This window comes from Bidens hawaiensis, unplaced genomic scaffold (genome assembly GCF_021521415.1).
Source record: "Bidens hawaiensis isolate Kalapana, Puna unplaced genomic scaffold, B.hawaiensis_p1.1 tig00004551_1, whole genome shotgun sequence".
In the NCBI taxonomy this organism is placed as follows: domain Eukaryota; kingdom Viridiplantae; phylum Streptophyta; class Magnoliopsida; order Asterales; family Asteraceae; genus Bidens; species Bidens hawaiensis.
In genome coordinates this window covers 1,095,217-1,122,937 of record NW_027491277.1, presented here as the reverse complement: position 1 = coordinate 1,122,937, position 27,721 = coordinate 1,095,217, and the positions used below count along the sequence as shown (strand labels likewise).

The window sequence follows — 27,721 nt, the reverse complement described above, 5'->3', positions numbered from 1 at the left end:
TTAAACTTCCAACGAAATTACAAAGCAAATAAACAGAAACATAAGAGCTATGTTAACTAAACTAACTCAGGCTCCAAGACTCCTATTAGAACTCAACTAGACAACATTCAAATTCAATATAAACCGTAAATAATGAGCATAAACTTAACTGGTAAACATAAAAGACTCCCTGCTAACTTTTCTCTTGATCTCGTAGGAGATATCTTCATATCTTTCAACTACGCCGGTGTTGCTATATATTCACAAGACCCCGAAAAAGGTGATGTGGCAACAGAATGGTGAGAATAATAAGAATGAAACACTACACACCGCCCCTAACCATTCTTCTTTGTGTGGTGAGTGGTGCCCTCATCTCGTGCACCATTCTTTTTCATTTGGTGAGGTGGCATAATTCTGTTGGTTTTAGCTACAATTATCTATTTTTAGTGCTAAAAATCTATAAAGAAAAGTGTGAATTTAGAATTATAGATCATTGTCAATGATCCCTAACTCAAGTGGTTAAGGTAAGACATCCGAAAAATTAATCGGTACCCGATTCAGAGTTTCAGACCAATAGTTGAATCGGGTCTTCTTTTCTGATTTTGTCTTGTGGGCCAAAAGAGGATTCAACAGGCCCATATATTTTTTCTTCTTCTGGCCCGTTTTCATCTATTTTTTTCAACATCTACCCTATATTCCATAATTAAAGGCCCCTGTCTTCAAAAGTACATAAAAAATATATTATATTTGTATATTTGCAGTGATTTATTGTATGAGTTTACACTCCACCTGTAACATTTATCTAATATCATTAATATTATTATTATCACCTTTTCATACATTAAGCTATGAGGATGTCTTTTCGAATGTCCACAGGAACTGTAACTTGCTTGTATAGATTATCTTTTCTTTTGTATTTAAACAATTTTTATTGTAAAGAGATTCTCTTAGGTAGCATCAGTCACAGGAAACAAAGTAACATTAAATCCTCAACAACTAACACATAACTAATGATATTTTATAGCATCAAACAGACAATTTGTGTTTGTGTAAACTGCAGACCACCATGAAAGCTCCTGCACATTTCTTCAAGTTCATCCGTTCAACTCACAACTCCCATCTGGTAACTCTTATTATCTCTTTCAAACTTGTAAGTTTTGGTGGAAATCTTGACTGGATGATTTGAACATGTTAACAATCTCTTTAAGTTCTTTAGATACAGAAGAAGTCCATGTTTGTGTTTTAAAACTTCTAAGTGTTTTCCATGTACGTCAACAAAATACGAGCAGGCCGTCTATGAGAATCGTTAAAAAATTTTAGACGGATGTCTGAAGAAAATTTGGGTCTTAGGTAAAATGATTTTTATTGAGTTTAAACAATTAAATTTTTTTAACGGGTTTACGTGTTTATGATTTGAGTTGTGCAAAAAAATGTTTTTTTTAATAAACATCGGCTTAAATGAGTTAAGTAATTGAGTTTAAACACTAACAATACATTATTTTTTTCAAAAAGATATATATTTATATACTTTTTTTTTTCAAAAAAAAAGCCTAGCTAAATAATATTTTTTAATGAGAAACTAGTTTAAAAGTTCCTCAGAAATAAAGTACGTCGGGATTATATGATATTTGTTTTTAGGGATAATGACCAAAATGTTCATTTGACTGGTCAATGTCTACAAAATGTTCATTAAACCAAGCAATTCCTATAATATCTACCCTATCACTTTTTAATGTCAATGTCACACCATAAAACCGTTTAAACGAACCAGATTCTTCAATGTCACATCATAAAACCGTTGGGTTGCTAGCTTTTTTTTATTTTTATTTTTAAAATCACTGGAGCCAACGGGATTATTTAGGCGTCTGACATGATCTTGTGGACAAGTGACAAAAGCTGATTGGTTAAAAATCTCGTTGAGCAATGATTAAATTAAAAGTATTGGGTTGACTTGTTATAGGTGAACATTATGGTAATTGGTTGGTTAAATTGACATTATGCCAACATTGACTTGTCAAATGGACATTTTAGTCATTTTCACTCTACTTTATGTAATTTACCTTGATATATAATATGTTGACTATGCATATGCATGTGGTTGCAGTCAATACCTGTATCATTCAGAAAATATTTAAGGAACAACACTGTTGCCATACTGAGTAAAGGGGATAAAAAATGGGCCGTGACGATAGGTGACGACTGGGTGTTTGGCGACGGTTGGGATGGTTTTATGAAAGACAATGGTGAGCAAGATTTTGATTTTGTGGTGTTTAAGCATCATGGGAATATGGTATTTGATACCATGGTTTTCGACACTTCTTTGTGCGAAAGGGAGTATTCAAATAATCAAGTTACAAAGTCTTTTAAAAAACAGAAACTTGACAACAATGGTGAGTGCTTGCATGTTGTAAAACATTTATATGTGTTCAATCTTTTGTGCACCAAACATTGTTCTAGTAATTACTTCTCTATGTTCAATCATATTTATAAAATTTTGATGAATTTGTAGTATTGAAGAACATCTCAAAAGGGAAGGATACGAACGTAAACAGATCAACAAAGTCTCAAGCCAAAGCCGAAAGACCTATGGCTCCTGATCAAAATCACCATCCTAAATGTTTTATTGGCATTTTAATAAAATATCAGACCTCACTCAAACTGGTAATTATTTTTTCACAAATATTCATTATTATTTTCGTAAAACCGAACGCCATTAAAAACAAGCTGATTACAAAAAAAGTGGCAGGTAAACGGGCAACAAGTTGCGCCACAACCCCCTTTTGGAATTATATACATAATTATCTTGATATATTGCTATTTATATAAAAAGTAGTGACACGTCTATTTATCTTTATAATGTAGTGCATCCCCAAGGATTTTGGATTAGCAAATGGATTAGGAAATGGAGAAATGATATTAAAAAATGCAGAAAACAAAGGCTCATGGTCAGTTGAACTGAAACACAAACGGGACAGAAAGTTCTATATTCAACGAGGTTTCCCTGAATTTTGTACCTCGATCGGGCTAGAGAACGGGGATAGTTTTCGGTTTGAGCTCATTCACAACGGAGAGAAGCCCGTCGCAGTTGTTTCAAGTATGAATTTTGTATCGTTTTCTTAACCAATTTTTTTATCATTAGATGGTAACAAAATGTTGCATATATCAGGGTTACAGAATCCTTGCTTTATATCCACTTTTACTGCACACAGCATCGAGAGAGCTTATGTGGTAAGCCAACGTATAAATATCATAGTTGTTTATACTTTTGCTTGAACTAGTGGCGGACCCAGGAATTTTTTCATGGGTGTCGCTAGTTTTTGGTTCTTGGATATCTATCCACGCGGTTACATATTTTTTGGGTTGTGTCGGGTCATACTATTTTGGAGACTCAAAACCTAGTCTTATTAAATTTAAGACACTGACTAACGGTATGACTTTAGCTATGTTTATTTTATATTTTTATAACAATGTTTAGATAACCTCTTTACTTTCAGAACTTTCCACTGCCATTTGCAAGATCAAATAAACTGTACCCGAGGGACTGTGAAATGATTGTGATTGATGATAAGCAAAGGCGTTGGCAGGCACGACTTTGCATCTCAGGGGGTCATGCAGTTATAAGAAGAATGCGGCCCATGATGGTTGCATATGGATTAAAGGAAGGCGATGAGTTTTCACTTGAGCTTGTTGATAATGGAAATACACCTCTTGTGAACTTCTACAGGTGATGAAATATTATTCCTTTTTAAGTTTTCGCTTTCTATAAAAGAGTTGATAATTATGGTATATTCATTGATTTCATCTGTTATATTTATACTCAATAGGCATTAGTAGACACCCCGGGTCACTCATTCTGCGTTTAAGTTGACTTAATCGATGGTCAACTTGGCAAACAAACAAGACTCAACATGTTGAGATTCTAGCATAACCCGTTCTGTTGACCGATATTCCCAAGAAGTAACTTACCGGTCAAAGATCCTTCATGGCAAACTCAGAACCAAGATGTGCCATAAGATGTAACCGAAGGGCATCTGATGAAGTGGTCAGTAATATATCGTCCACGTACAACAGAAGGTACGCGGTGTCTTGCCCGTTTTGGTAAATAAATAGGGAATTATCGCTACGACTTTGTTTAAAACCCAACGACAAGACATAGTCCGTGAAGCGTTGATACCATGCCCGGGGCGCCTGTTTGATATCGTATAATGACTTCTTGAGTAAGCAAACGTGGTCGGGACGTGTTTTGTCTCTGAATCCCATGGGCTGATACATGTATACTGTCTCGTTTAGGTTGCCATGTAAGAAAGCGTTTGTCACATCCAATTGATGAACTGCCCAGGCCTGAGATAACGCAAGTGATAACACAGTGCGAATGGTTGCCGGTTTGACAACCGGACTGAAGGTGTCCCCACAATCTACGCCAACCTGTTGTCCCCGACCATCGCATACTAAACGCGCTTTATAGCGCTCCAACGAACCGTCTGATTTAAACTTGTGACGAAAAATCCACATGCTTCGAATTACATTCATGTGGGGTTGGCACGGGACTAACTCCCACGTCTCATTTTTAATAAGTGCATCGAATTCGTTGGTCATGGCGGCTCGCCATTCCGGTGTTTCAAGGGTTGTTTTGGGTGAAGTCGGTAGGGGTTGAATGTACGTAGTATGGAGGTTAAATTGAGGTTTTGGTTTAGAGATGTCGTCCATTGCCCGGGTACGCATGGTACGTGTAGAGGGTGCGGGTATGGGCTGTGGGTTGGCCTGGTTAGACATGGACTGGTGTTGTTGGGCTGTGGGTACGTGTTGGGGTGTTTGAGGGTTCGGTTGTCTTGCGCGACGAGTGTAGGTCAAGATAGGTTCGGCCGTAGGGTGTGGCCGAGAGGCAGGGGAGGTAGGTGCCGGCATTGTGTTGGCCGGTGGAGGTGTGGTGGCAGTAGTGGGTTCGGTTGAAGTGTTAGGTGTGGCGGTAGGTGGATTGGGTTGGGCGGGTGGTTTAGACATGGATTGGATGTGGTTCCAAATTGTCGGGTGGGGTGGATCGGATAGGAAGGAGTAAGGGTCCGCTTTTGGGGAGGGTTGTTTGGCGAAAGGGAACACATGTTCGTCAAAGATTACGTGACGAGATGTGATCATTTGACGAGTGGTAAGGTCAAAGCATCAGTATCCCCGGTGTTGAGGCGGGTACCCGAGAAACACACATGCATTAGAGCAGTGTTCGAGTTTATGTATGGTAGTGGATGGCTTTAGTGGGTAACATAAGCAACCGAACACCCGTAAGTGATCGTAGGAGGGTGGGCGGTTGTATAGGACTTGAGTCGGGTTGATAAGGTTGTTTGGTTTGTTTGGGAGTATATTTAAAAGATAGGTGGCGGTTTCGAGGGCGTAGTGCCAGTAAGTGGGTGGAAGGTTGGCTTGGGCTAGGAGTGTTCGGACCATGATGTTAATGGTGCGGATTTTACGTTCCGCTTTACCATTATGGGACGAGGTGTAGGGACATGACAGACGGAAAGTCATGCCATGTTGGTCGAAGAACTGTTGGAAGGAATTGTTTACGTATTCCTTGCCATTGTCACATTGGAGCTGTTTAATTCTTTTATTAAATTGTGTTAGAATTAATTTGTAAAAGTGATTAAAGATTGAGTAAACTTGAGACTTTCTACTTAGGGGGAAAGTCCATAAAAAATTGGAAAAGTCGTCAAGAAATAGAATATAATAGCGGTGACCCCCGGAACTCAAAATCGGTGAGGTCCAGAGATCACTATGAATAATGTCAAAAGGTAATAAAGTGCGATTACATGAATTAATAAAAGGAAGTTTAACAGTCTTTCCGAAAACACAAGGTTCACAAATACGTTTATTAAACTTAGAAAACGAAATAAAAGACGACTTCTTGAGAGAATGCAAAGGACTTGAGCTCGGGTGACCAAGACGTTGATGCCACAGTGTCTGGGAGATAGCTACATTTGCCGAATGAGGTTTAATTTTGGAGAGCATGTGTGGCGTCAGCAGATACAGATCACTGGTACTGTTGCATCGTAGGATATGGGTCCGAGTCTTGAAGTCCTTCACAGAAAAAACGAAAGGGTCAAATTCAATTGAAATCCAGTTATCCGTAGTTAGGCGTCTAACAGATAAAAGATTGTGAAGTAATAGGTGCGTATAGGACATTGGTGAGTTTTAAAGGTGGGAAATGTGGTTTTAAGGTTTGGGTGCCATGTCCAAGAACGGGTATGGTCGAGCCATTGCCAACGATTATGTTTCGATTATTGCAATTATTAAAATAAGACAAGAAGTTACCTGGCTGATTCGTCATGTGTGTTGTTGCTCCACTGTCCATAGCCCAGGGTGAATCCGGTGGGTTGAGAGACATCGTGTAAAGGGCTTGCTCGATGTCGGTGGGCGCGTATCCAGCAACATAAGACTGATTTGGGCGTTGACCAAGAATTCCCGGGGCTTGATTACCTGTGGGCCGAGAGGAAGTGGGATAAGGACATGGAGGCTGAACTGTCCATTGTGTATTTTGTGATGGAGGACCCCATGTTGGTTGAAAAACCCAGCGACCGGTTACAGGTGTTTGTGGAGCATGTGTAGAGAAAGAGTCTCCCCGGTTCGGAGATCCGCGTCCTCCATAGCGGCCTCGGCCACGCCCCCGGCTCCTGCCACGGTCCGACGTACCGTCGGTGTTACGTAGGTCGTTCCGGGTATTGTTGGTTGGGGCATCAGTTTTAGTGGTAGTGGCGTTGAGAGCCGTGTGTGTGTTTTGAGAGGCATGAAGAGACATGTTCGTTTTTCGGTCATACTCACGCATGAGTGGACCGTGCCTCGTGGAACGTGGGTAACGGTTTAAGGTTTGAGATGAGCATGGCGATCCCTTCATATTGTTCATTCAGCCCGGTGACAAGTTGTTGTACCATCTTCTCGTCGGTTAGGGGTGCTTCGACATTGGCGAGTTGGTCGGAGAGTATGATCTCCTGGCAGTAGGCTGCCATATTGTCAAAGTTATCCAAGCGGGTGTTGTTTAGCTTCTTGGTAAGGTAGATGCACCTGGAGGACTTGTTGTCTTGAAACAAGGTTTCAAGGGTCGTCCAGGCTTCGTGGGCGGTTGTGTCAGGCTTGAGGATGGTGTTGAGGAGATCCATGGAGATGGTGTCATATATCCACTAGAGAACTATGGCATCAAGGCGATCCCATAGGTCATCGGTTTTAGGTGCTTCGGTGGGTTTAGTTGCTTCGGTGGAAGAGGAGGCGGGTGGTGGTTGTGTGGGGCGGGGAAGGAGATGATCGTAAACCTGATAAGCACGACAATGGATTTTGAACAGGACGGACCAAGATGTGTATTGTCCGGTTTCATTGTCGAGGGTAATCGGGACAAGGGTTTTGATGTTGGAAACGGTAATTGTGGGGTGTAATTTTGATTCCATTAATTCGAGAATCGGGTGGGAGATAAAAAGAGGTGGTCGCGGATCGAGAATCGGGCTGAGAACTGCCGATTGTTAGAGGAAGAGAGGTAGGGCCGGCTGGCTGTGTGATACCATATAAGAGAATAAGAGAGTGTAAATTGTTGTCCCTTTCATTGATGTTTACATCCCTATATATACAAGAGATATCCCGATATATTTGGGATTTTAATCAATATCAATCTCATCTAAACAAAGCTAACCAATCAATCAATGGTTCTAAATAAGCATATGATTATATAATATAATTATATACAACTTATATGCATGCTATTAATAACTGCATAATGTGTTCAATATTTTAATGTATGTAATGGAGTTAAATTTGTGACCAACGTTTTTGTGTTTTTTCACACTTGTGAGATGTGATATCATTTTGGACCTCTTAATCTTTACTAATATTTAACTAATGTCATATATTTCTTCTAAAGCTTTTTATATGCTTGGATTTATAGTTATCCTTAGATGTTTGGATAAATTACTAGTGAGTGAAAAGTGTATGAAAATTCCAAAACACATAATCTATATGCTAGGATGAGGATATGTGTTGGTTAAATTATAAGTAGTTTCTAAATACACCATTATAATGGTGCTTTTATAATCCCCTAGTTAATTCATGAGTGAAGTTCTTTTTGTAAAAGTAGATGGATAGCAAAACCATTTGGATTTGTAGTTGGTTTTGCTATCTATTTAAACAAGACAAGTCGCCCTCATAGCGACTTCTACAAAAAGTTGTTCAATGTGTTAACATCAAGGGTGGATCTTGGCAATTGGGTTGGTTCGTTCGAACCCAATCTCTTTTGATTTTATATATCAATCAATCAATCAAGCAATCATGCCCAGTAAAAATCCCACCGACAGCAACGCTATAAGTAGGGTCTGGGGAGGGTGGGATGTAGGCACACCGTACCTCTATCCAAGGGAATAAAGAGGTGGCTTCCAGAGAGACCATCGGCTCTAAGTACATGTGTATGAAGCAAAATAAAGGAAATCAAAGTTTAACAGTTATATAAAAACTACTACTAATTATAATAATATTAATAATAAGATCACAGTTTAACAGCTATATAAAAGCTAATAATAATTATAATAATAATAATAATAATATATGTAAGGGAAATACCATTATGGTATGTGACCTAAATAGGTTAAGTCTAAGCCCTAAGGTATTCAATTCTCTCTAAAAATCCTTAACTTTAATTCTACTTCTCCACGAATTCCTATCCTCAACCATGTCCTCGGAGAGGTTTAGGTCTATCAAATCATGCCTACTCCTCTCATCCCAAGTCAATTTCGGTCGTCCTCTACCCCTCCTCCCCTCTATAGTAATGTTTTCTACGGATCTAACAGGATTCGTCGTCTGTCTTCTCTTTACATGTCCAAACCATCTCAATCTCCACTCTCTTATCTTGTCTGCTATGTTCGCCACCCCTAATCTCTCGCGAAACACAACGTTTCTTATTCGGTCTAGCCTTGTATGCCCACACATCCAACGTAGCATTCTCATTTCTGCTACCTCCATCTTCCGCACTTGTGCCTTCTTGATGGCCCAACAATCTGTTCCATATAGCATTGCAGGTCTAACTGCCACCCTATAGAATTTTCCCTTTAGTTTAGTCGGGAAACTCTTGTCGCACAATATACCTGTGGCTGCTTTCCATATACACCATCCTACCTGAACTCGGTGGGTCACATCACTGTCTAATTCCCCATCGCTCTGTACAAATGATCCTAAATACTTGAACTTCGTTACCTGCGGGACCACCTGCCCTTCAATTGTGATCTGTGCGTCTTCATTGTCGTTTATCCCACCAAAATCACAGTGGAGGTACTCCGTCTTAGATCGGCTAATCTTTAAACCTTTTGTCTCTAAGGTTGTTCGCCACTCCTCAAGCCTCATGTTTAGATCTTGTTTTTTCTCAGCAAGTAACACAATATCGTCTGCGAACATCATGCACCACGGGAGAGTCCCCTGAATCGACTTTGACAACTCATCCAAGACTACTGCAAAAAGAAACGGGCTCAACGCTAACCCCTGGTGAAGACCTACCTCTACAGGAAAGAAATCAGTATCCCCCACTGGCGCACGGACACTTGTTTCACTCCTGGTATACATATCCATAATTATCTCTATGTATTTCCTGGGCACTCTTCTACCCTCCAAGCACTCCCAGAGCACCTGTCGTGGCACACTGTCGTAGGCCTTTTCTAGGTCAATAAACACCATATGTAGATCACGCATCTTCTCCCTATACTTTTCCATTAATCTTCTTATAAGGTGTATTGCCTCTGTGGTGGAACGCCACGGCATGAAGCCAAATTGGTTGACCGTAACCTGAGTTTCTCGTCTAAGTCTACCCTCAATCACTCTTTCCCATAGCTTCATAGTATGACTTAGTAGTTTGATTCCTCGGTAGTTACCACAACATTGGGCGTCTCCTTTGTTCTTATAGATAGGAACTACAACGCTGCTCCTCCACTGGTCTGGCATCTTACCTGATTTGAGAGTACTATTGAACAGAGTAGTTAACCACATGACTCCTTCCTCCCCCAGACACTTCCACACCTCGATGGGTATGTTGTCTGGGCCAACCGCCTTAGACCTTCCCATCCTCCTAAGTGCATCCTTCACCTCTTCTCGTGTGATCCGTCGGCAGTAGCAGTTATTCGATTGTTGTCGTTGAAAGTTTGTGTTGTCATGTTCTTCTTGGAAAGCTCTCCCATTGTTAAAAAGATTGTGGAAGTAGGTTTGCCATCTTAGCTTGATGTCCTGCTCCTTGACCAGTACATGCCCATCTGTATCCTTTATGAACTTCACCGGTCCTAGATCTTGCCTTCTACGCTCCCTGGCTTTGGCAATCTTAAACATAGCATGTTCCCCCTCTTTTGTTTCTAGACTTTCATACATCCATTTAAAGGCCGCCTTCTTTGCTTCCGCCACTGTCTTCTTCGCCTCTATCTTGGCCGTTTTGTAGTTGTCCCTCAATTCCACTCGCTCCTCCTCATTCGTGCACCTCATTAGCTCCCTAAAACATCCTTGTTTGTCCCTTATCTTGTCTTGCACTGCGTCATTCCACCACCAAGACTCCTTATGCCCAATTGTCTTTCCTGTTGTGACCCCGAGAGTCTCCTTTGCTACTTGGATGATCTTTGTCTCCATAGCTTCCCATATATGAGTTGAGTCCCCATTTAGTCGAGCCCGCGTATGCAGCATGAGTTTATCCTTAAACAGTAGGAGATTTTCGTCCTTCAACTTTCCCCATCGAATTCTCGGTGTACCTTTCTTCTCTCGAACAGTCAGCTTATTTCTGAAGGCTATATCTGTCACTAATAGTCGATGTTGAGTCACAACTGCCTCCCCAGGTATGACTTTGCAGTCCTTCCACCAACGTCGGTCTCCTTGCCTCATCAAAAGGTAGTCAATTTGCGTGTCGCGTCTGCCACTGCTAAAAGTGATTAAATGAGAATCTTGTTTCCTAAAATAAGAATTTATAATACCTAGGTCATGTGCCACCGCAAACTCTAGAAGATCTATTCCGGTCTCATTCCTATCACCAAAACCGAAACCCCCATGTACGGCTTGAAAACCATCGTTAGCCTTACCAATGTGTCCATTAAAATCACCTCCTATGCAAATCCTCTCCCCCCCTAGGTATGCCCCCTACCACTGCGTCTAGGCAATCCCAAAATTCTCTCTTTTTCCTGATCCCCTAGGCCTACATGAGGCGCGTAGGCGGAGACTACTGCCACTACTTCCTCTCCTAGTACTAATTTCAACACCATAATCCTGTCATTATGTCTTATCACCTCCACCACACTAGTGTGTATTTCGTTAGCCACTAGAAACCCCACTCCATTCCTAGCTCCATCAGACCCCGAGTACCACAACTTATACCCATTACACTTAGCCCCTCTATGTCCTTTCCACTTAGTCTCTTGGAGGCATGCTATCTGAACCCTACGTCTTTTAAGCACATCTACCAATTCTAGCAACTTACCATTTAATGTTCCTACATTCCAAGAAGCCAAACGCAATATACGCTCCCTGTCTTTACTCTTTCCTACACCCCTCGTTTCAGGACATGGTCTCAAGTAATAGTCATGGTTCCTACGCTCTATGGTTGCAACTAATCACACAAACACAAGCAATAGAACACCAAATCAATAATAATAATAATAATAATAGTAACAAAAACTAATAATAATAATAGTGTGTAGCAATAACAATAATAGTCAAGAGATCTTAAAATGAAAATAAACTCCAAAGATCCGGACCACGTATGTTCTAATGATAATAATAATAATAATAATACTAATAATAATAATAGTGAGAAAGGAACGAGTATACCGTGAAGATGATGAAGGCAGATACAGCTCAACGGCAGCCAGGTTACAAGAAACCCTCGGTTATCAAAACCGGGAGAACACCGAGATATAACGAATCGAGCTAGACAACACAACAAGGTGAACCAACACTTCCGGCGACTTTTACGGCGGCCGTGGGTGGTGACGCAGCGGCAGGAGGCGGCGCGACAGCAGATCCGGCAAGCTGTGAGATCGGCGGACAGGAGTGGCAGCACACACCAGTGGTAGCAGCAAACAGATGAATTCCGGTAGCTGCAGCTCGTCGAAAATGGCGGCGGCGCGTCGGAAAGACAAATAGCAGTCGGTGGCAGTAGCAATGACAGCACCGGCGGCTCAAGAGGGTTGCGGTGGTGCTTGCGGTGGTTAGGGAGTAGCGACGGCAGCAGGGAGGCGGTTAGGGAGTAGCGACGGCAGCAGGGAGGTGGTTGTGTGATCGAGGTGGTTGTGTGATCCGGCAGCACAGAATTCGATTACAATTTAAAAACCAGATCTGGGTTTAAGAACCCTAGTACACCAAAAAGAGGAAAGACAAAGAAAACTATACAAATTGACTCAAAAACTCAATTAACTTTGCACACAGACACTTTAAGACCTCGAAAACCAGTAACAATCATCAATTTTCAATAAGAACAACACTTGGATGGCCAATTGATGAACAATAGTACCGTTGCCACTGTTCACGGCCCGGGACAAACTGAACCAGAGAATTGTTTACACAAACTGATAATTAAAAAGATTTTACGTATACGTATAGTATAGTATTAACAAACAAACCCAGTCTTTTTTATTATTTTTATGTGAGCAAACTCGTTATCACTTAAAAAAAATATTTGAATCCACGATTATGAAACTTTTAGTTATATTTTTTTAGATAATAATTTTGTATAAAATCTTTAAGGTAACTCTTAAAATTACTAATAATTACTAAACCGAATTGAATAAGGCAATTAATTGGCCCTAAAGTTTCAAATAAAAAGTGGGTCAATAACCCAATTAACATACAAAACTTAAATAAGAAGTAAACAAAATGTGAAGTGAAATTTAAAAACAATTGTAAAAAATTAATTTCTGCACCAACTAAGTCCTAAGTTCGGCATCATCGGACCAGATGACCAGGCAACCCTTGACGATGACGAAGCTCCTGATCCCTAAATCATCAATAATCATCCATCTTTAGTTTTGATTTTGATTTTGATTTTGATTTTTCAAATCCATTACGAGTAAAGATAATCAAAGTTCGTTTTAGTTTGATTGCTTATGTTTATTATTTTCATTTCTAGTTCATCTTTTTTAACTTACCAAACCCAGTAACCCACCCAGTTTTTAAGTAACCCTTTTTTATTCCAAGTCGGGTTATATTGTGAAAGCCGAAGAAGTCCCAAATCAACTGACTGACTTTCAAACATTCCATTTTCTTCTTCTTCTTCTTCCATGGCTGTTCGATTGAATTATGGCTGTTCTATTGAGATCCAAACCCAGTTCACCTCCACTCCTAATATCATTATTACTACTAGTATCTGTTTTCGCCTCTTGTTCACTCGCAATCGCTACGTTTATTCTTCTTTTTACTACAGTTTTTGTATCTAATCGAAAATTAGTATGATTATGTTATCTATACATATACATGATTTGCGGAGTCTCTATTAGCCCTAACATGTTTAATCTTTACTTGTTTATTTCTTTTCAAATTGAATAGCAGATCTGTTTATGTATGTATGCTTTACTGTTCTCCTTAGTCTACCTAAAACTGTACCCTAACTAATTGTAGAACTCGCTAGCAGCTAGTCAGTCGGGATTGATTTATAGGATTCGAATTTTCATATACCATATTTTATATATAAGTTTTTTTATTTTGACTTATTATTCGTCGACTAGGCTTGAATTTTACAACCATGACTAGGATGAATGAATGGAATATTATTTTCAGGATCATATGCTTCCGATATACGGTAAAGGAACTATTTAGTATACAATCATCTCAGTTATCTTGTATAGTTGAAATTATTCATCACAGTCGTCTTTTTAATTGTTCAGTATGTTCTTGAATAGTTCAAACTACCAATCTCAAGTAATTTATTTGGTACACTTCGGATCAGTTTTGTGTTCTGTTGCTTTTTTTTTGCGTTTATTTTTGTTATACTTTTAAGCCGTTGTTTTATATCTTTAAGGTAGCACTTACTAGTTACTTCCACGATTGTAGAACATGATAGTCTGAATCATCTTGTGGTTTCAGTTTTATATCTCAATATTTATTGGAACTTCGGAGATTAATTAACAATGGTAATATGGTGAAATTGTTCAAGTGACAAATTTTGTTTCATAGATCACAATGGAACTGTTGGGGGGGGGGGGGGGTATGGAGTACAAAAGCACATCAAAATGAGGACAATTTATTAAACTTTAGGGCATTAGTTAAGACTATGTGTAGTGGTTTAAGTTAAAGGGGCGAGTGAAAGTGCCACGTAGGCAATGGGGCTTTAACTTAACCTCCTTTAATTTTGGTGTAGTGGTTTTAACTAGCAATTAAGTAATGTTGGTTCAGGTCCCAAACTACATACAATAATTAACGTATGTATGTAGTATGTGAAGATAACTTGAATAAATAAATGAAGATAGCTGTTATAATAAAAGATGGTAAATTACAAAGGAACTAATACTACTATTTATAATAAGCAAAACAAAAATAAACACCATATCCACGTTTCCTTTTTATTAATTCATGTCCATCTCCACATAACTCGGTCAACCTTGACAACTTCTAACCCATGACCCGTTAGTTATTTAATGACCCATTTACCCACTGACATGTGACCCGTTTAACCAACCTATTAACCCATTAACCAGCATCTGGCGCGCTACTATAAACTGTTTGGCTCACTGACCAGGTCACCTACAAAACCGTTGACCAGTATTGGATACGAGCCAGCCCGTAACATCAAGATTATACCCAACAAGTAAAAGGAAAAAAAAAGTAAATAAAAATGTGTGATTGGTTGATCGCGGATAGACCCTACCTCTCACACCCCTCACCTCTGTTAAACCCTTGGATGCGTAGTGGTTTTGGTGTCAAGGGGTTAGCAGATGTGGAGAGAGGTTGGCAGTTGGCACCCCGTCTCCTCTTCACTACACACAACCTAATAACTGTGATATGATATACTTGTTTAAGAAGTTTTGATGTTTGTGATAGTTTAGTGGCAATGTGTTTTATACGTGTATACACATATACATATAAGATATAACATTTGGTCTATACATTGACTTGAAAGAATTGTGTAATGTGTACACAACTACACAAGTGAATCATAGTATTGGAAGCCAATAAAATTACATGTAAACTAATTCTGCAATTGTGTTCTTTTGTATTTCAATGAATTTGTTTCGTTCATTTACTTTATTTTGTTTGTTGATTTACAGGAATGGAGGTGGATACACTATTAATGGCCGTGTAAAAATTCCTGGTATGCAATTTTTTTTATTAGTCAAATAACATCCTTTGTTAGTGTTCATTTCCAGGCATGAGCTTATAGCTTGTTTTTCTCATGTTACCTTACCTGCGAAAAATGGATTTTGTTAATAAATATTTGGCAAATTTAACATTTTTACTTTTCAGGTTTCGGTGCGAAAGGGTTTGGTCTACCAGTTAAGGCTAACAATGCTAAAGTCATATTAAATGGTGGTCAGCAAGTTACCTTTCTAAAGCCTGATGGTTACTTCTCATTGTATCCTACTATCTTAATGGTTTATATATTTCATTATTAGTTTAATTACTATTCACTAGTTGCATATATCTGTACATATATAAGATGTGTATATATGCATCTTATTTTTATCACTGTTGAAGTTCCTTAATAACCAACTTAAAGCCACAATGTGCCGGCTGGGACCCACCTTATTGAAGTTGATGTCATTGGTTATTTCTTTTCACCGGTACAATTTTTTTTCTCTTTATGTTATTAGACTTGCTGTATTTGCCACAATGTTAATATTGTTTTTTGACCATTTGATTCAGGTACGGGTAGACGTGAGTGCCAGAAACCCTGGTAAGGTTCAAGCTGCACTGACCGAAAACCGAAGAGGTTTAAAAGAGCTCGTTTTGGAGCCTTTGAAAGAGGAACAATACTATGAGGTCAGTTGGACATATTAGTAATTTTCAGTAATATATTAGTTTCTTTGACATAATCAAGACTTATATTTTAACCACCTACAATAATTATGAAACTGCCTATTTTTTTTGTAAAGATGACTATGGTTCGGGTTGGGTCTTTATATAGCAAAACCAACCCTAATTAAACACAAATTAGGTGAAACATAAAAGGCTTTAGATGCTCAGTTTTCTTGAAATATTAAACTGCCTTTTTGGGTCTGTGAGTTGGTACTTTATGAGTAATTTAAGGTGCTAATTAGGCCTGTAAACGAACCGAACAAACACAAACTGAAAATGTTGTTCGTGTTCGTTTGTTTAACTTTAATCGAACAAACGATCGAACTTGAACAAGTAAACAGACGAGGGGGGGTTTTTTTGTGTTCATTCTTTAAGGAAATGAACATGCTCATGTTCATTTATGTTTGTTCGTTACGATTGTTCACGAACGTAAACACACCAACATAACTGAGCTAAAACCAATTAAAAGTAAATGTGAACAACAAAGTGTTGTGGCTAAAAAGTTATTAAAACTAGATTAAGTTATAATCAACCCACAAAATTTGGTTGAATTTATTAGCGAATTTAAATGAATGAACGCAAACTAACGAACATAAATGAACGAGAAAACTTGTTCATGTTCGTTTAGTAAACGAACTTCTGCCGAACGGTTCATGAACGTTTCTGATGCAGTTTCGGAAGCGATCAATGGCTCGAGAGACTCATGATTAATCAAAGACGATAAATCGAACCAAAGGTTCAAAGAACAATGTTCTTATAAATTAAACTTAATCAAAAAACTCATAATCTAAACAACCTTGGATCCCTATTTATACTAAACATGGAAAAAGATAAACTAGGAAACAAGATAACATAAAATAGTAAAAGATAACAAAATCAAAATTCAAATAAAGAGATCTGCATCAGTTTCACCAAGCGTTCGGTTCATTTACGGGCCACTGCTAATTGGGTTACTATTTTACACTTTACCATGGATGACTCATAATTTGTGGTTGCAGATAAGGGAGCCTTTTAACATAATGTCTCTACTGAAAAGTCCCATGGGTCTGATGATTGGATTTATGGTGGTGGTGATGTTCTTAATGCCCAAATTAGTTGAAAACATGGGTATGTATACACATTTCTTAATCTTAAAACTCCCAAATTAAGTATTAGTTTCATAATCTTTGTAATTACAAACCGAGAAGCATGTTTATAACTACGAACCGTGATGATATTCACAGACCCAGAAGAAATTAGAAAAGCACAAGAAGAAATGAGGAGCCAAGGTGTTCCTTCTCTTGCAAATTTGATGCCCGGAGCTGCAAGGAGCAATTAGGCATAAACATTATCAGAGTGGGATCCGCAAGCAACTTATTCACTTGGTAACGTTTATTTGTATTAAGACTGTTTAGGTTGATCATGACTGTTTTTGTACTTGCATTCATAAACATATCTTTGCTTATTCTTGTTTGATAGTTAAGCACACACTGATTAATAGTATGTTTGTATGACGACAAATAAACATAAGCCCCGCATAAACAAAATATACAAAAATAGGGCAAATGAGTAAAAGCATAAACATGTTATTAGTATTATGTGCAAGCTTGAATGTGTATCCCGCGTATATGAACAAATACAATTGAGTATGGGGCAATGATTATCGGGTCGGGTAGGTTTACTTCGATTGGATCTAGTGAAGGTATAATGCCCGTGGAATTTACAGTTAATTCTTTTCCATTTAAAAGTGCTATGTGACTTTTTAGTTTCCCATCTTTTGCTGTTAAGTGGTACTCTTCTCTTGTGAACTCTTTGATGCCAAGTAGTTTGGATGGTCGTATTTGTTTAGTTTGCTGTTTTGATGCCACTGAGATTGTCACGTTTTCAACTGAAAGACCGACTTTGGTTTGTGTAATGCCGTCCAGGTTGATCAATAAGATAGTGATTCCGTTCTGTCAATGTACACGATATTAGATTTAGTTATAAACTCAAGGTTAGAACTATAAAGAGAGTGGCATGTGAGCCCGTTTTTCCAAAAGGGTTGTAAACGAGTTATAATCTTTATATTATGTTGACGGTCTAGTTTAACCACTTTTGACGAAATTTTTGGCCGGACTGCTAACTATGGTTTTGGGAAAGGACAAACCGAATCAGCCGATTTTGTATGGTTTACTGGTTTTGATTTTGCCGTGTCAGTTTTAGACAATAATAGTTGATTCTCTTTTCAAAAGCGTAATTTTGTATCATATTTCAAAAAATAAATGTTCATGAATAAAATATATACAGTTAACCTAATATCTAAACTGAATTTTTTTTAATAATAAGTGTGAAACATACGATTTGGTTTACACAGATTCAGAGTTTCAAACCATAAACAGTCAAACTGTGAACCAGACTATAGATTTATCAAAACATTAAACCAAACGACTTGCTTCTGATTTAAAGGTTCGCTACTTCGGTGGTTTATTAAAACCCCTAATTGGTTGTAGCAGTAAAGAGGAACTGAGGAAGTATATAGTTACCGATCGTTTGGAGCAATGTGCATATGAGCGGATCTTCCTTGAGCCGTGAAAACTTGTTGATAGAACACGTCGTCCCATCAGCCGATGCCAAAGAAGTGCACTACAACATATGATCAAATCATTTGACAATGTCAAATTCTTGTAACAGTTAGATGTTTATAAAAATTATCAACTTTTTAATGTCACAAATAAAATACTTATAATAGTCAGGATTAGGAACATATGTTTCAGTATTAAGTAGCCCATAATTGCCTCCAATCAATGTCTGCCTACAATACGTTTTAGTATCATATGAAGCTGCCATCCCCAGTTGATCCAAGTACCTATATTAAAAAAATTGTACACATAAAATTCTATTACCAACATGTATATGTTTTATTCAACAGGTGACACTAGTCATTTGAATCAAACTTTACTAAAATTAACAGTTGCTGAAACCTACCAAAAGCTATTCACGAAAGTGTTCGTAACTTGATTACGACCGCTATTATAAGCACCACCCGCTTCACCAACCCAAGCGACTGTTGAAGTTCCCGATTGCTTCAAAATGTTTTGAAGATCTCTAAACGGTTGTGATCCTCCATCCAAATATGACGGGTTAAGTATTTTCTCAATTAAGCGACTGTCGCTACCTAATAAATACCAAAATACTTGGTGTAACGATATTTCTCCAACACAAATTGAATAAAATGTAATCTATTAGCAAGAATTATGCATAACTCGCTTCTTTCTCTCTTTCACGGTATCTAGTCAACACAACGTATCGACGCTTATGCGGTTCTTACTGTTATATACTTAAAATTGATTAGGTATTGAACATTTTAATACCTGGACCAAGATTATAGATGTGTTGGGTAATCACTTGAAGTGAATTGTGTGATTGATTAACAAACTTGGTGAACCAATTTGCATTAAAGAATCCCCCTGGTCCAAGAACTAGTGGTTTCACTTTAAAACCCTTGTAGATTTTCCGCACCAAGTTATGAAGTAAAACCGTATCCGACGCGTACTGATCCGCCCCGATGCTTGCTCCAATCCCGTTTCCACTCAATTCGTTTCCTATTAGTTGTCGTTTAAGACAACGTTTATTAGTCATGGCTACATATTTATAAGAAAAAGTCTGTTTTGGACCAAAATAGCTTACCGAGTTCCCAACCATGAATCGTGAAGCCCTTGTCGACGGTGTATTTCATCAGAGCCTCAGCATTGCTCGAATTCCATGGTCCTACGACAGAACCATCCATTTTTACTTCTCTTTGACTTAGCGCGTTTAACCCGAATATAACCTTTGCTCTTTTAAAAACAAGAGAAAATAAAACAAAACCCTGTTACAAAAAAACTTCATATCATAAACATATGAAAAGGAATTTGAACATATGATGTAAAAGTTGTATTACCTTGCTTTTTGAAAGAAAGTGTTGAGTTCATCCCATCTAGATAGTGGTAAGCAACCTTGAGTGAAATTAAATAACACATTATCAGTTTTGTTGAATTGGGAACACGGTTCTTGATCATCTTGCATTTGGTATATCACTCTGTCTTGAAGAGTGCCTCCCAGTCTAAGTTTCAACGGAGAAAAGGCTGCAAATGATCAAACGACTTAGTTTTGCTATCCAAAAAAGACTACGGGCGCTGCTTGTTGCATTTTACCTTCTGTATTGATGTGAACACTATTTTTTAATAAACTTAAATAGACATAAAAGTACCCTTTTTATTAGAATAAATTTGTATGTACCATACTTAAAAACTATTAGTCTATGATGACATATTATAATAATACAATGATATGATATTTAACAAATGATAGAACAAGTTAGAAAAATTCTTAAATTGTGAAATTTGATTATGTTAATATGTTTCGTGTATATAAATGTGACTCATGTGAATTTTTTAAGTTATAAACATGTTTAATATTTGTTTTATATATTACTCACCTTTGATTGCGTTAAACAAGATTGGAACGTTAAGGTCCTGTGAAAGATTAAAAACCAAACAAGAATAAGTTTCTTTAGTAAAAATGTAAAAAAATGGTAACATCTTTGATGAATAAAGTTTGTTATAAATGCTTTACCTTTATCGTATATTTTTAATCAAGTCAAGTTATTTTAAACGTAAAATCAGTGCACCATGTCCCAAAAGTAGGGGACGACAATTTCTAACACGACATCAACATAAGATAACGATATAACTAGATTTTGTGTTGACCGTTATATCTCCTTTTCGGGTTTCATTGATAACATAATTGGACTTAATTAGAAGTAAGGAAAAGAAAATATCATCATATTAAATGCTCTATTTATTTTAATCAACTACAATATAAATTGTTTTTCTTAATTTGACGTTTTTAAAGTCAAATCGCATGCCAATATGAACTAATTTCTCTAGGTGGTACCATACTACCATATAACTTTGGCCCGTATAAACCCAAAAGTGAAAAACACATCATGTATATTATTAATATACACATCTATTTATAGTTATTTTTGGTCAAGAAGCAGATAAATTTAATCATAATATGTGGAACGTGATTATGACAATTAAGTTATTTTTCTAGGTCACATCCTCCATATTAATATTTAATATAATAAGATGCATACCAAACTGTGTTTGTTTTAACGGTATCAAAAAAGCTGGATAAAACTTTGTTTTTTCAATGAGGTGTGAGCTCAAAACCCCTCGTCATAAAAAGAAAAAGTGTTACTTATAATTAGAGTTACTGCATGTGTGAGTAGTCGTTAAAAAATAAAAATAAATGCATTGAATAATTTAGATGTCCTTCAAGTTCAAACCCGAAAATCATAACCCGAATCTCTTTAGTTTGATCATCATCCCAAACAGTAAAAAAAAATACCAGAATATGTAACTCATTAATCGGTATAACTAGTAGTTTTTTTTTAAGAAGTGGAAATACTAACCAAATTAAGGATTGAAGAAGCTCCCCAGCTACAAGTACCATAATCACATTTTTGAGGAGGCCACCAATCCAAAGTAGCACAAACAAAGTCATCATCTATTAAACCAATGGAACCACTTCCATTAACATACACCATCCCTTCTCCAAAGCCAACTTTTTCTAAAAGCAATCTTTTTAAGCCATGGATCATCACAAACACCCCCACCAAGCATAACCCTATCACGACGAGTAGTAAACCGATACCAACTATCACACGTGTCTTTGGTCGGGTATCGCGGTTTGTCTGGTTGCTAGCCATCGGCTACTTTTAAGAGTTTGGAGAGAAAGAAAAGAGGAGAGAGGGAGGTGTTATTGTTACAACTTTTTGTTATTGGTTGGTATAGTTTACAAGGTTGAAGGTTTATATATAAAAATAAAATACTTTTACTTCGTATCAATCGAATATTTTAAAATACTTTTGATTATTATTGGTTGGTATAGTTTACAACATTAATCTTAACTGCAAATGGTTGTCAACTTGTCCCATAGGTTGACCATTGGATGGAATGTGTGGTTTTTATATATACGTCAGTTTTCATAGTTGAATTAATTTATATTATTATTATATTATTAATATCTATATATGTTTATAGAGGTATGTATGTATGAAAACAGGATCAAATACATTTTATTCTTAACATGAAAACGGTGAGAACCAATTTGTTGTTATGATTAGGTTTATTTTTATAGGTGTTTGCTGCTATTTTTTGTTCGTATTTGCTAATTTTCAATTATGAAACGTTATAAGTATTTGCTTATTTATATTTTGTTGTTATTATTAGATGTTTTCTTTTGCTGTTATAAGTATTTGCTGGTATATGTTGTTATTATTTTGTTCTTGATTTTGATATTTTGTTTTAGTTTTTAGGTTCTTTTATTTGTTATTATAAGTCATTGTTTATGTAGATTGGTATTGTAGTTGGTATTGTTTCTTACGTTCGCATTTTCAAATAAATTGGCATTATTTCCTACATACTCATGTTAATATCAAAATGTACATGAACATTCCCCTGTATGTATGTATCTAATAAAGGAAGTGATGATGTGAAAGGAAATGAGTGCGATTGTATATGGTTTAGTGGTGGGTTATCCTTATCTTGTTTATAGGCGAATACTAATATTTCTTTATGTGTTTTCATGCTTATAATAAGTGGTATTGTTAAATCACTTGTAACGATGGAAAACAATCTATAACTATTATAACATAGAGAAATTAAATCGATAAATATTTCCAAGGTTGTATGTTTTAGAGTTGTTTAAGGATTGTTTGGTGGTTTAAAGGATGTCGAGTAGTTGGTGGGCTTCCACGAGCCCATGACTCAATTTTTAGATTTGCAAAGTCTGAATCAAGGCGCATCTCTCTCGAGTGTTAAAGATGGATAGGTTTGGTCGATATTGGGAATGACCAATTCTCGGTCAAGGGGGTGAGGGAGCGAATCAACTCTTTTACATATTTGTTATGTTATTAGCTTTCTTTTCCTAAATTTAAAAGAAAAATCAATATACTTTTAAATTTGGATTTAAAAAATACAAATTTTTTCTAGCTATTTTATTATTCAAGTAATTAGATAAAATTTGATTTTTGGACGCAAGATTGGCCCCTCTTTGCATTGATATTGATATGGAAAAAATTGAATATTTGCATTGGTGTTGATGATTTATTGAATAAACTTTTAATGAAAAATAAAAGTCAGTGATTAATAAAATTAAAATTGATTGCTCAAATGACTTCTTTGATGATGGAGTTGTGTCAAAGTCAACATTCCATCTTAGGAAGGATAATTTTTGCATGAATTATTTAATCAAGCATACTTAGTATTAGATTTAAATATTGACACTAATGTACAACTAATTAGTGAATCAAGAAGAAAACGAATTTTAAAATGAAAGAGGCTTTACATGTATTAAAGTCAACGAAGGTGAAAGTCACCATTACAAGTTTTCATAATTTACCAACGGACTAATGGCCTTACCAACATTGACATTGTATGCAATTTGTAATTGTAGTACACTTAGTTGGAATATTTAGTCATTAACTAGTTTTATCTCTTTACTATAGAAAATGGAATGAATGGTGTTAAGACCCACATATATAGTTTTGGAACAAGATAGGTGTCGTATCGAAAATTACTGATACCGAAAACAAGTAAAAGTATAATCTGAATATCATGTTGGTTTTATCGGTTCGGTGTTGGTACCAATGAATACACCACAACCAAATGGTACCGATATCGAAAACATGAAAAACGTGTACCAATGCCGGAACTGATTATGTTTAGTTGGTACCGGGATGGTATCAATACTCGGTACAAAATTTCTCATTCCTAAGACCATCCGTAGTGGGCGTTTTTGTCACACCCGGCCATATGGGTCTAGACGTATGACTAATAGTTGGTATCGGTTTTGAAAATATATCAAAGTTTATTTTGTTGCAGCGAGAATTTATTTTGACAAAATATTTCTTTATATAAAAAGGGATTTAAATACCCTTGATAATATGAAACATGTGTTTTTATATAATTATGTTTTACAAGGGGTTTAATAAAATGAGCCCACAGATCATTCTCTATCTCCAACGAGCTGTCTCCATATTACTCTATTGTCCTTATCACTTACTAATGATTATCTGAAAATGTTTAAAATGATGTGTTAGCTAAAAGCTAGTGAATAACATTAACAGACACAAAGTATTTTATGTTGGCAAGAATATAAAACTCGTTCAATCGTAATTTGTATTAGTATATCTACACACTCAGCGGGACTGTTTCACCCGAGTGTACAACCACGAAGCACACTAGTCTTTTTACTCGGATTGACCGTAGTTTTACGTATGCCTACAACTGAGTCTCTTTACTAGCCACGTTACGGCCTTTCATCCGTAACATGTGTATAAACTTGGATCCAACTATACGTGCACTTATGACCTGAATGCTATGTCGTTAGATTACCTTTACGCATCAAACGTTTTGAAAACCATTCAAGCCATGTGTTTTGATTTTAAATCATATGTAAAATGCTTAACGCCTTCATATTAGTTTATAGTCAATGTACTCACCTTTGTTATGATCAAAATGTCTTTACTGATTTATGTTGTGCATGTTATCTCGAACCTGTAGTTACGAGAATATCTTTGTATGAATATTTAGATCAAGTGATCTAACTTTAGACCTTTATTCTAATTTGTAGCTTTAAACCTTGATAAAACATTTCTTCTTGTGATATAAAAGTCATTTTTATTTAAAAAGGCTTACTTTAGTTCGTATGACGTTTGGTGTGGCATGCTTTGGCCTAATAGGTTCGAACACTCTCATCAAGCTCTCCAAGAAAGTAAACGGCCCATCGGTTGATTGGGATTTATACGAATTACTTTCCTTGGACAAAAGACTCGCCTACCGATATTATCACCCTTCCAGTTACTACATGCCCGTCACGCTTTTCTGTTTTATTATTTATAAATATCTTTTATATAAAAATTAATGTTTCTTCGTTTAGAAGAAGTCAATTAACAATAACCTTTGCATGTAAAACTTTATGTTTCTTAATAATAAAGAAACTTTTATATTTGTAAGCCTTTATATATATAAAAAACTTAAATATATTTATAAGCTTTCCAAGGTTTTGGCTATACCCTCGACTAGGATCTAAGCTATGAATTTAAATATCTTAAACATAACTCTTACCTTAGAAGTATAATGCTTAAGGACGAACGAGTAGTACTTTGACTATACGTAGAGTGTTGAGGTGTGAAACGTCGAGACTTCGGAGTAGTGTCGGGACTCCAACTCGATGGAACGAACTACGATAAAGTGAAAGTGGTTTTGTGATTTAGATGCCACAATGAGGAGCCCATGTTCACTATTTATAATCCTCGGCCGGACCGCCACTCAACACTATGCGACATGTGTCGTTCTTGATGACGAGTCGTGCTATTTGGTGTTGACATGTGGCATGATAATTGATTAGTCACTAGCCACATGTCACTTAGTGAGGAGACGTGTGGTTACATGTTGACATGTGTCCTTTCATGTTGCCACAATGTGACATGTGTCTTTTTCATGGCGATGAGTCATAGGACATGTGTCGATTCAGTATATATTTAGCTAAATGACTAAATGGTCACTCAACTTTCTAATTTAACAAAATTGGTATAAAAATTTTAGGGATGTCACAGTTTGATACCCCAAAACGCCCCAACACCCCCGGGGGGTGTTTTGGGCTTCAAAATGTATCCCACATTTGTATACAAAACGCCCAAAGAAGTAGAAGGTGAGGTCTCAACTTTGTTCAGTCAATCAGGAAGAAGGTAGGTGGGTGGGGGGTGTTACACCTCTAGACACCACACATGATTAAATATAGTTAGATGAATACGCTACTTTCACGTAACAATACAAAATTGTTCATTCCTAATATAGTTAGATGAATACGCCACTTTCATGTAACATGTATTTGAGTGAACTAGACTATATTGTTGCATTATCTTTAAAAGGCTGCAAAGGCAATAATACGTGTTGAATAAAAAAAAATGATGGAGCCAACATTTACCTCGAGCAGAGACTATGTTATTTACCTCGATCATAGACTATGTTACATTATTTAGTCTCTTTACTAAAAATTGTTGTTTCTCTTTTGATGTTACCAAAACTAACTAATGATTTTGTCGTCCAAATTGATAACGATGTCATCGACAAAACGTATCCAAAATATGCAATGGCCCTAAAACTACATAAATGCTAGATGTAACTATCAAATTGTTGCCCTTTAATCGTTTAAGTCTCGATGAAATTCTATCTCTTTCCCTTTTAGTTGTCTTTGTATATTTAAGTGGATTGCACCCACCCATAAAATAACATTTCTCTGAAGTCTACTATATGATGTTGCTTGCATGTAACGTTGGTCGTTGCTTGCTAGTGAAGTCTGATCGGTATGATGTTTTCCAAGTAACTTAGTACCAACACCGATGTCCTAGTATCGTAGCAACATTATTGCTATGTAATGCAATGTCATGAACACATTGTACTAAAACTTAAGAGCATTAAAGTGACAATAAAGCAAATTTAAAAGTTGAGGGACTAAAGTGTAATTATGCCAAAACTAAAGTCCAAGGACTAAAATGAAAATATACAAATTTCTAGTTAGAAAATCGAGGGAAACTTGTGACGGTCGGTATTAGGGCTGGAATTGGTATGGCGGCCTCATAGTTTAAATGGAACATCTAATCCACCTACCATTTTCAAATGGATCGTCTAAAGGTTACTTGGCAACAAACTTTTCGCCAACACGACCTATACTTGTTAAACATGTGTGTGAACTTATCCATACTCCTTCGCCTATAAGTTGGACCTCCATGAACGTACATATCTTTTATGTCATCACTTTCACTTTGTAATTTGTTTATGTTTTTATGTTCTAGCACCTTGATAATATTTCCATTTTTGTTTAAAATCTTGAATCAAATAGATTTTGTATAGCGGTATCATGTTTTTAAATAATATTTTGACTTTTTAAATAATGAGAATTTAGGTCCATAATTAAAAATTTAAAAGTAGAGTTAAATAGTACGTGAATTGTCGTTAATAAACAGAAAATATGTAAAAGAAAATCATGGAAAGTTAAGATAAAATGTGTGTGTGTGTGTGGTGGTGGTGTGTGTGTGGGGTGGGGGGTTGGGGGTTGAACGTTACCCTTCTATTTCTCATTTTCCAAATGTAAAATAATTAATTTTATTCCAATTGTCATTTTATTTACGGGTTTTAGTTGAACTTGTACTTATACTAGGCCTGTAAATGAATCGAACGTTTGATAAATTGTTTGTGAACCGATCAGGGAGTTCATTTATTTAATAAACGAACAAACATGAACAAAAAATTTGTGTTCGTTTAATTAAATGAACAAACATGAACACATGTTCCGTTTGTTCATTTATGTTCTTGAACGTTCGTTTGTGTTCGTTTATTTATGGTCATTTACGTATGTTTATTTGTTCATTTATGTATTAACATAAAATAATTAAATATTATTTGGATGAGACATCTACTTAAAGGTTTTATATTTGTTAATTTGTGTTCATTTATGTTCGTTTATGTTTACTTGTGTTCATTTACATTTGTTCATATATATTCGTTTATCTTTGTTTTGTCATGTTCATCTAAATTTATAAAACGAACATAACAAACACAAATGTTTATTTTTTAAATAAATGAACATGAACACAAATATTTGTTTGATTAAGTGTTCATGTTCATTTAAAGTTAAATGAACGAATACGAGCATGCCCTTTTTCGTGTTCATTTGATTCATTTACTGG

General features: G+C 36.5%; 3 protein-coding genes across 5 annotated transcripts; 2 read left to right on the top strand and 1 right to left on the bottom strand.

Annotated features, from left to right (window-relative positions):
• Positions 1 to 1,864: 1,864 nt before the first annotated feature.
• Positions 1,865 to 3,231, top strand: LOC143627001 (B3 domain-containing protein REM10-like). The gene is made up of 3 exons (XM_077096909.1): positions 1,865 to 2,369; positions 2,489 to 2,640; positions 2,842 to 3,231. The coding sequence occupies exons 1-3, from the start codon at positions 2,072 to 2,074 to the stop codon at positions 3,097 to 3,099; spliced, it is 708 nt and encodes a 235-aa protein (XP_076953024.1). The 5' UTR covers positions 1,865 to 2,071; the 3' UTR covers positions 3,100 to 3,231.
• An 11,922-nt stretch (positions 3,232 to 15,153) lies between these two features.
• LOC143627000 (ER membrane protein complex subunit 7 homolog) lies at positions 15,154 to 17,454 on the top strand. The gene is made up of 6 exons (XM_077096907.1): positions 15,154 to 15,259; positions 15,412 to 15,520; positions 15,665 to 15,728; positions 15,811 to 15,927; positions 16,962 to 17,070; positions 17,187 to 17,454. The coding sequence occupies exons 1-6, from the start codon at positions 15,169 to 15,171 to the stop codon at positions 17,279 to 17,281; spliced, it is 585 nt and encodes a 194-aa protein (XP_076953022.1). The 5' UTR covers positions 15,154 to 15,168; the 3' UTR covers positions 17,282 to 17,454.
• Positions 17,455 to 17,488: 34 nt separating this feature from the next.
• LOC143626998 (heparanase-like protein 3) lies at positions 17,489 to 21,871 on the bottom strand. Of its 3 annotated transcripts, XM_077096904.1 has the most exons (9): positions 21,380 to 21,871; positions 20,399 to 20,435; positions 19,862 to 20,045; positions 19,609 to 19,757; positions 19,293 to 19,523; positions 18,907 to 19,096; positions 18,662 to 18,787; positions 18,465 to 18,564; positions 17,489 to 17,894 (listed from the first exon to the last, which is right to left on the bottom strand). In XM_077096904.1, the coding sequence occupies exons 1-9, from the start codon at positions 21,674 to 21,676 to the stop codon at positions 17,538 to 17,540; spliced, it is 1,671 nt and encodes a 556-aa protein (XP_076953019.1). In that variant the 5' UTR covers positions 21,677 to 21,871; the 3' UTR covers positions 17,489 to 17,537. The 3 variants fall into 3 exon arrangements, with proteins under 3 accessions (XP_076953019.1, XP_076953020.1, XP_076953021.1); XM_077096905.1 differs by lacking the exon at positions 20,399 to 20,435 and having other exon boundaries at positions 21,380 to 21,548; XM_077096906.1 differs by lacking the exons at positions 20,399 to 20,435; positions 21,380 to 21,871 and having other exon boundaries at positions 19,609 to 19,789; positions 19,862 to 20,012.
• Positions 21,872 to 27,721: the final 5,850 nt, after the last annotated feature.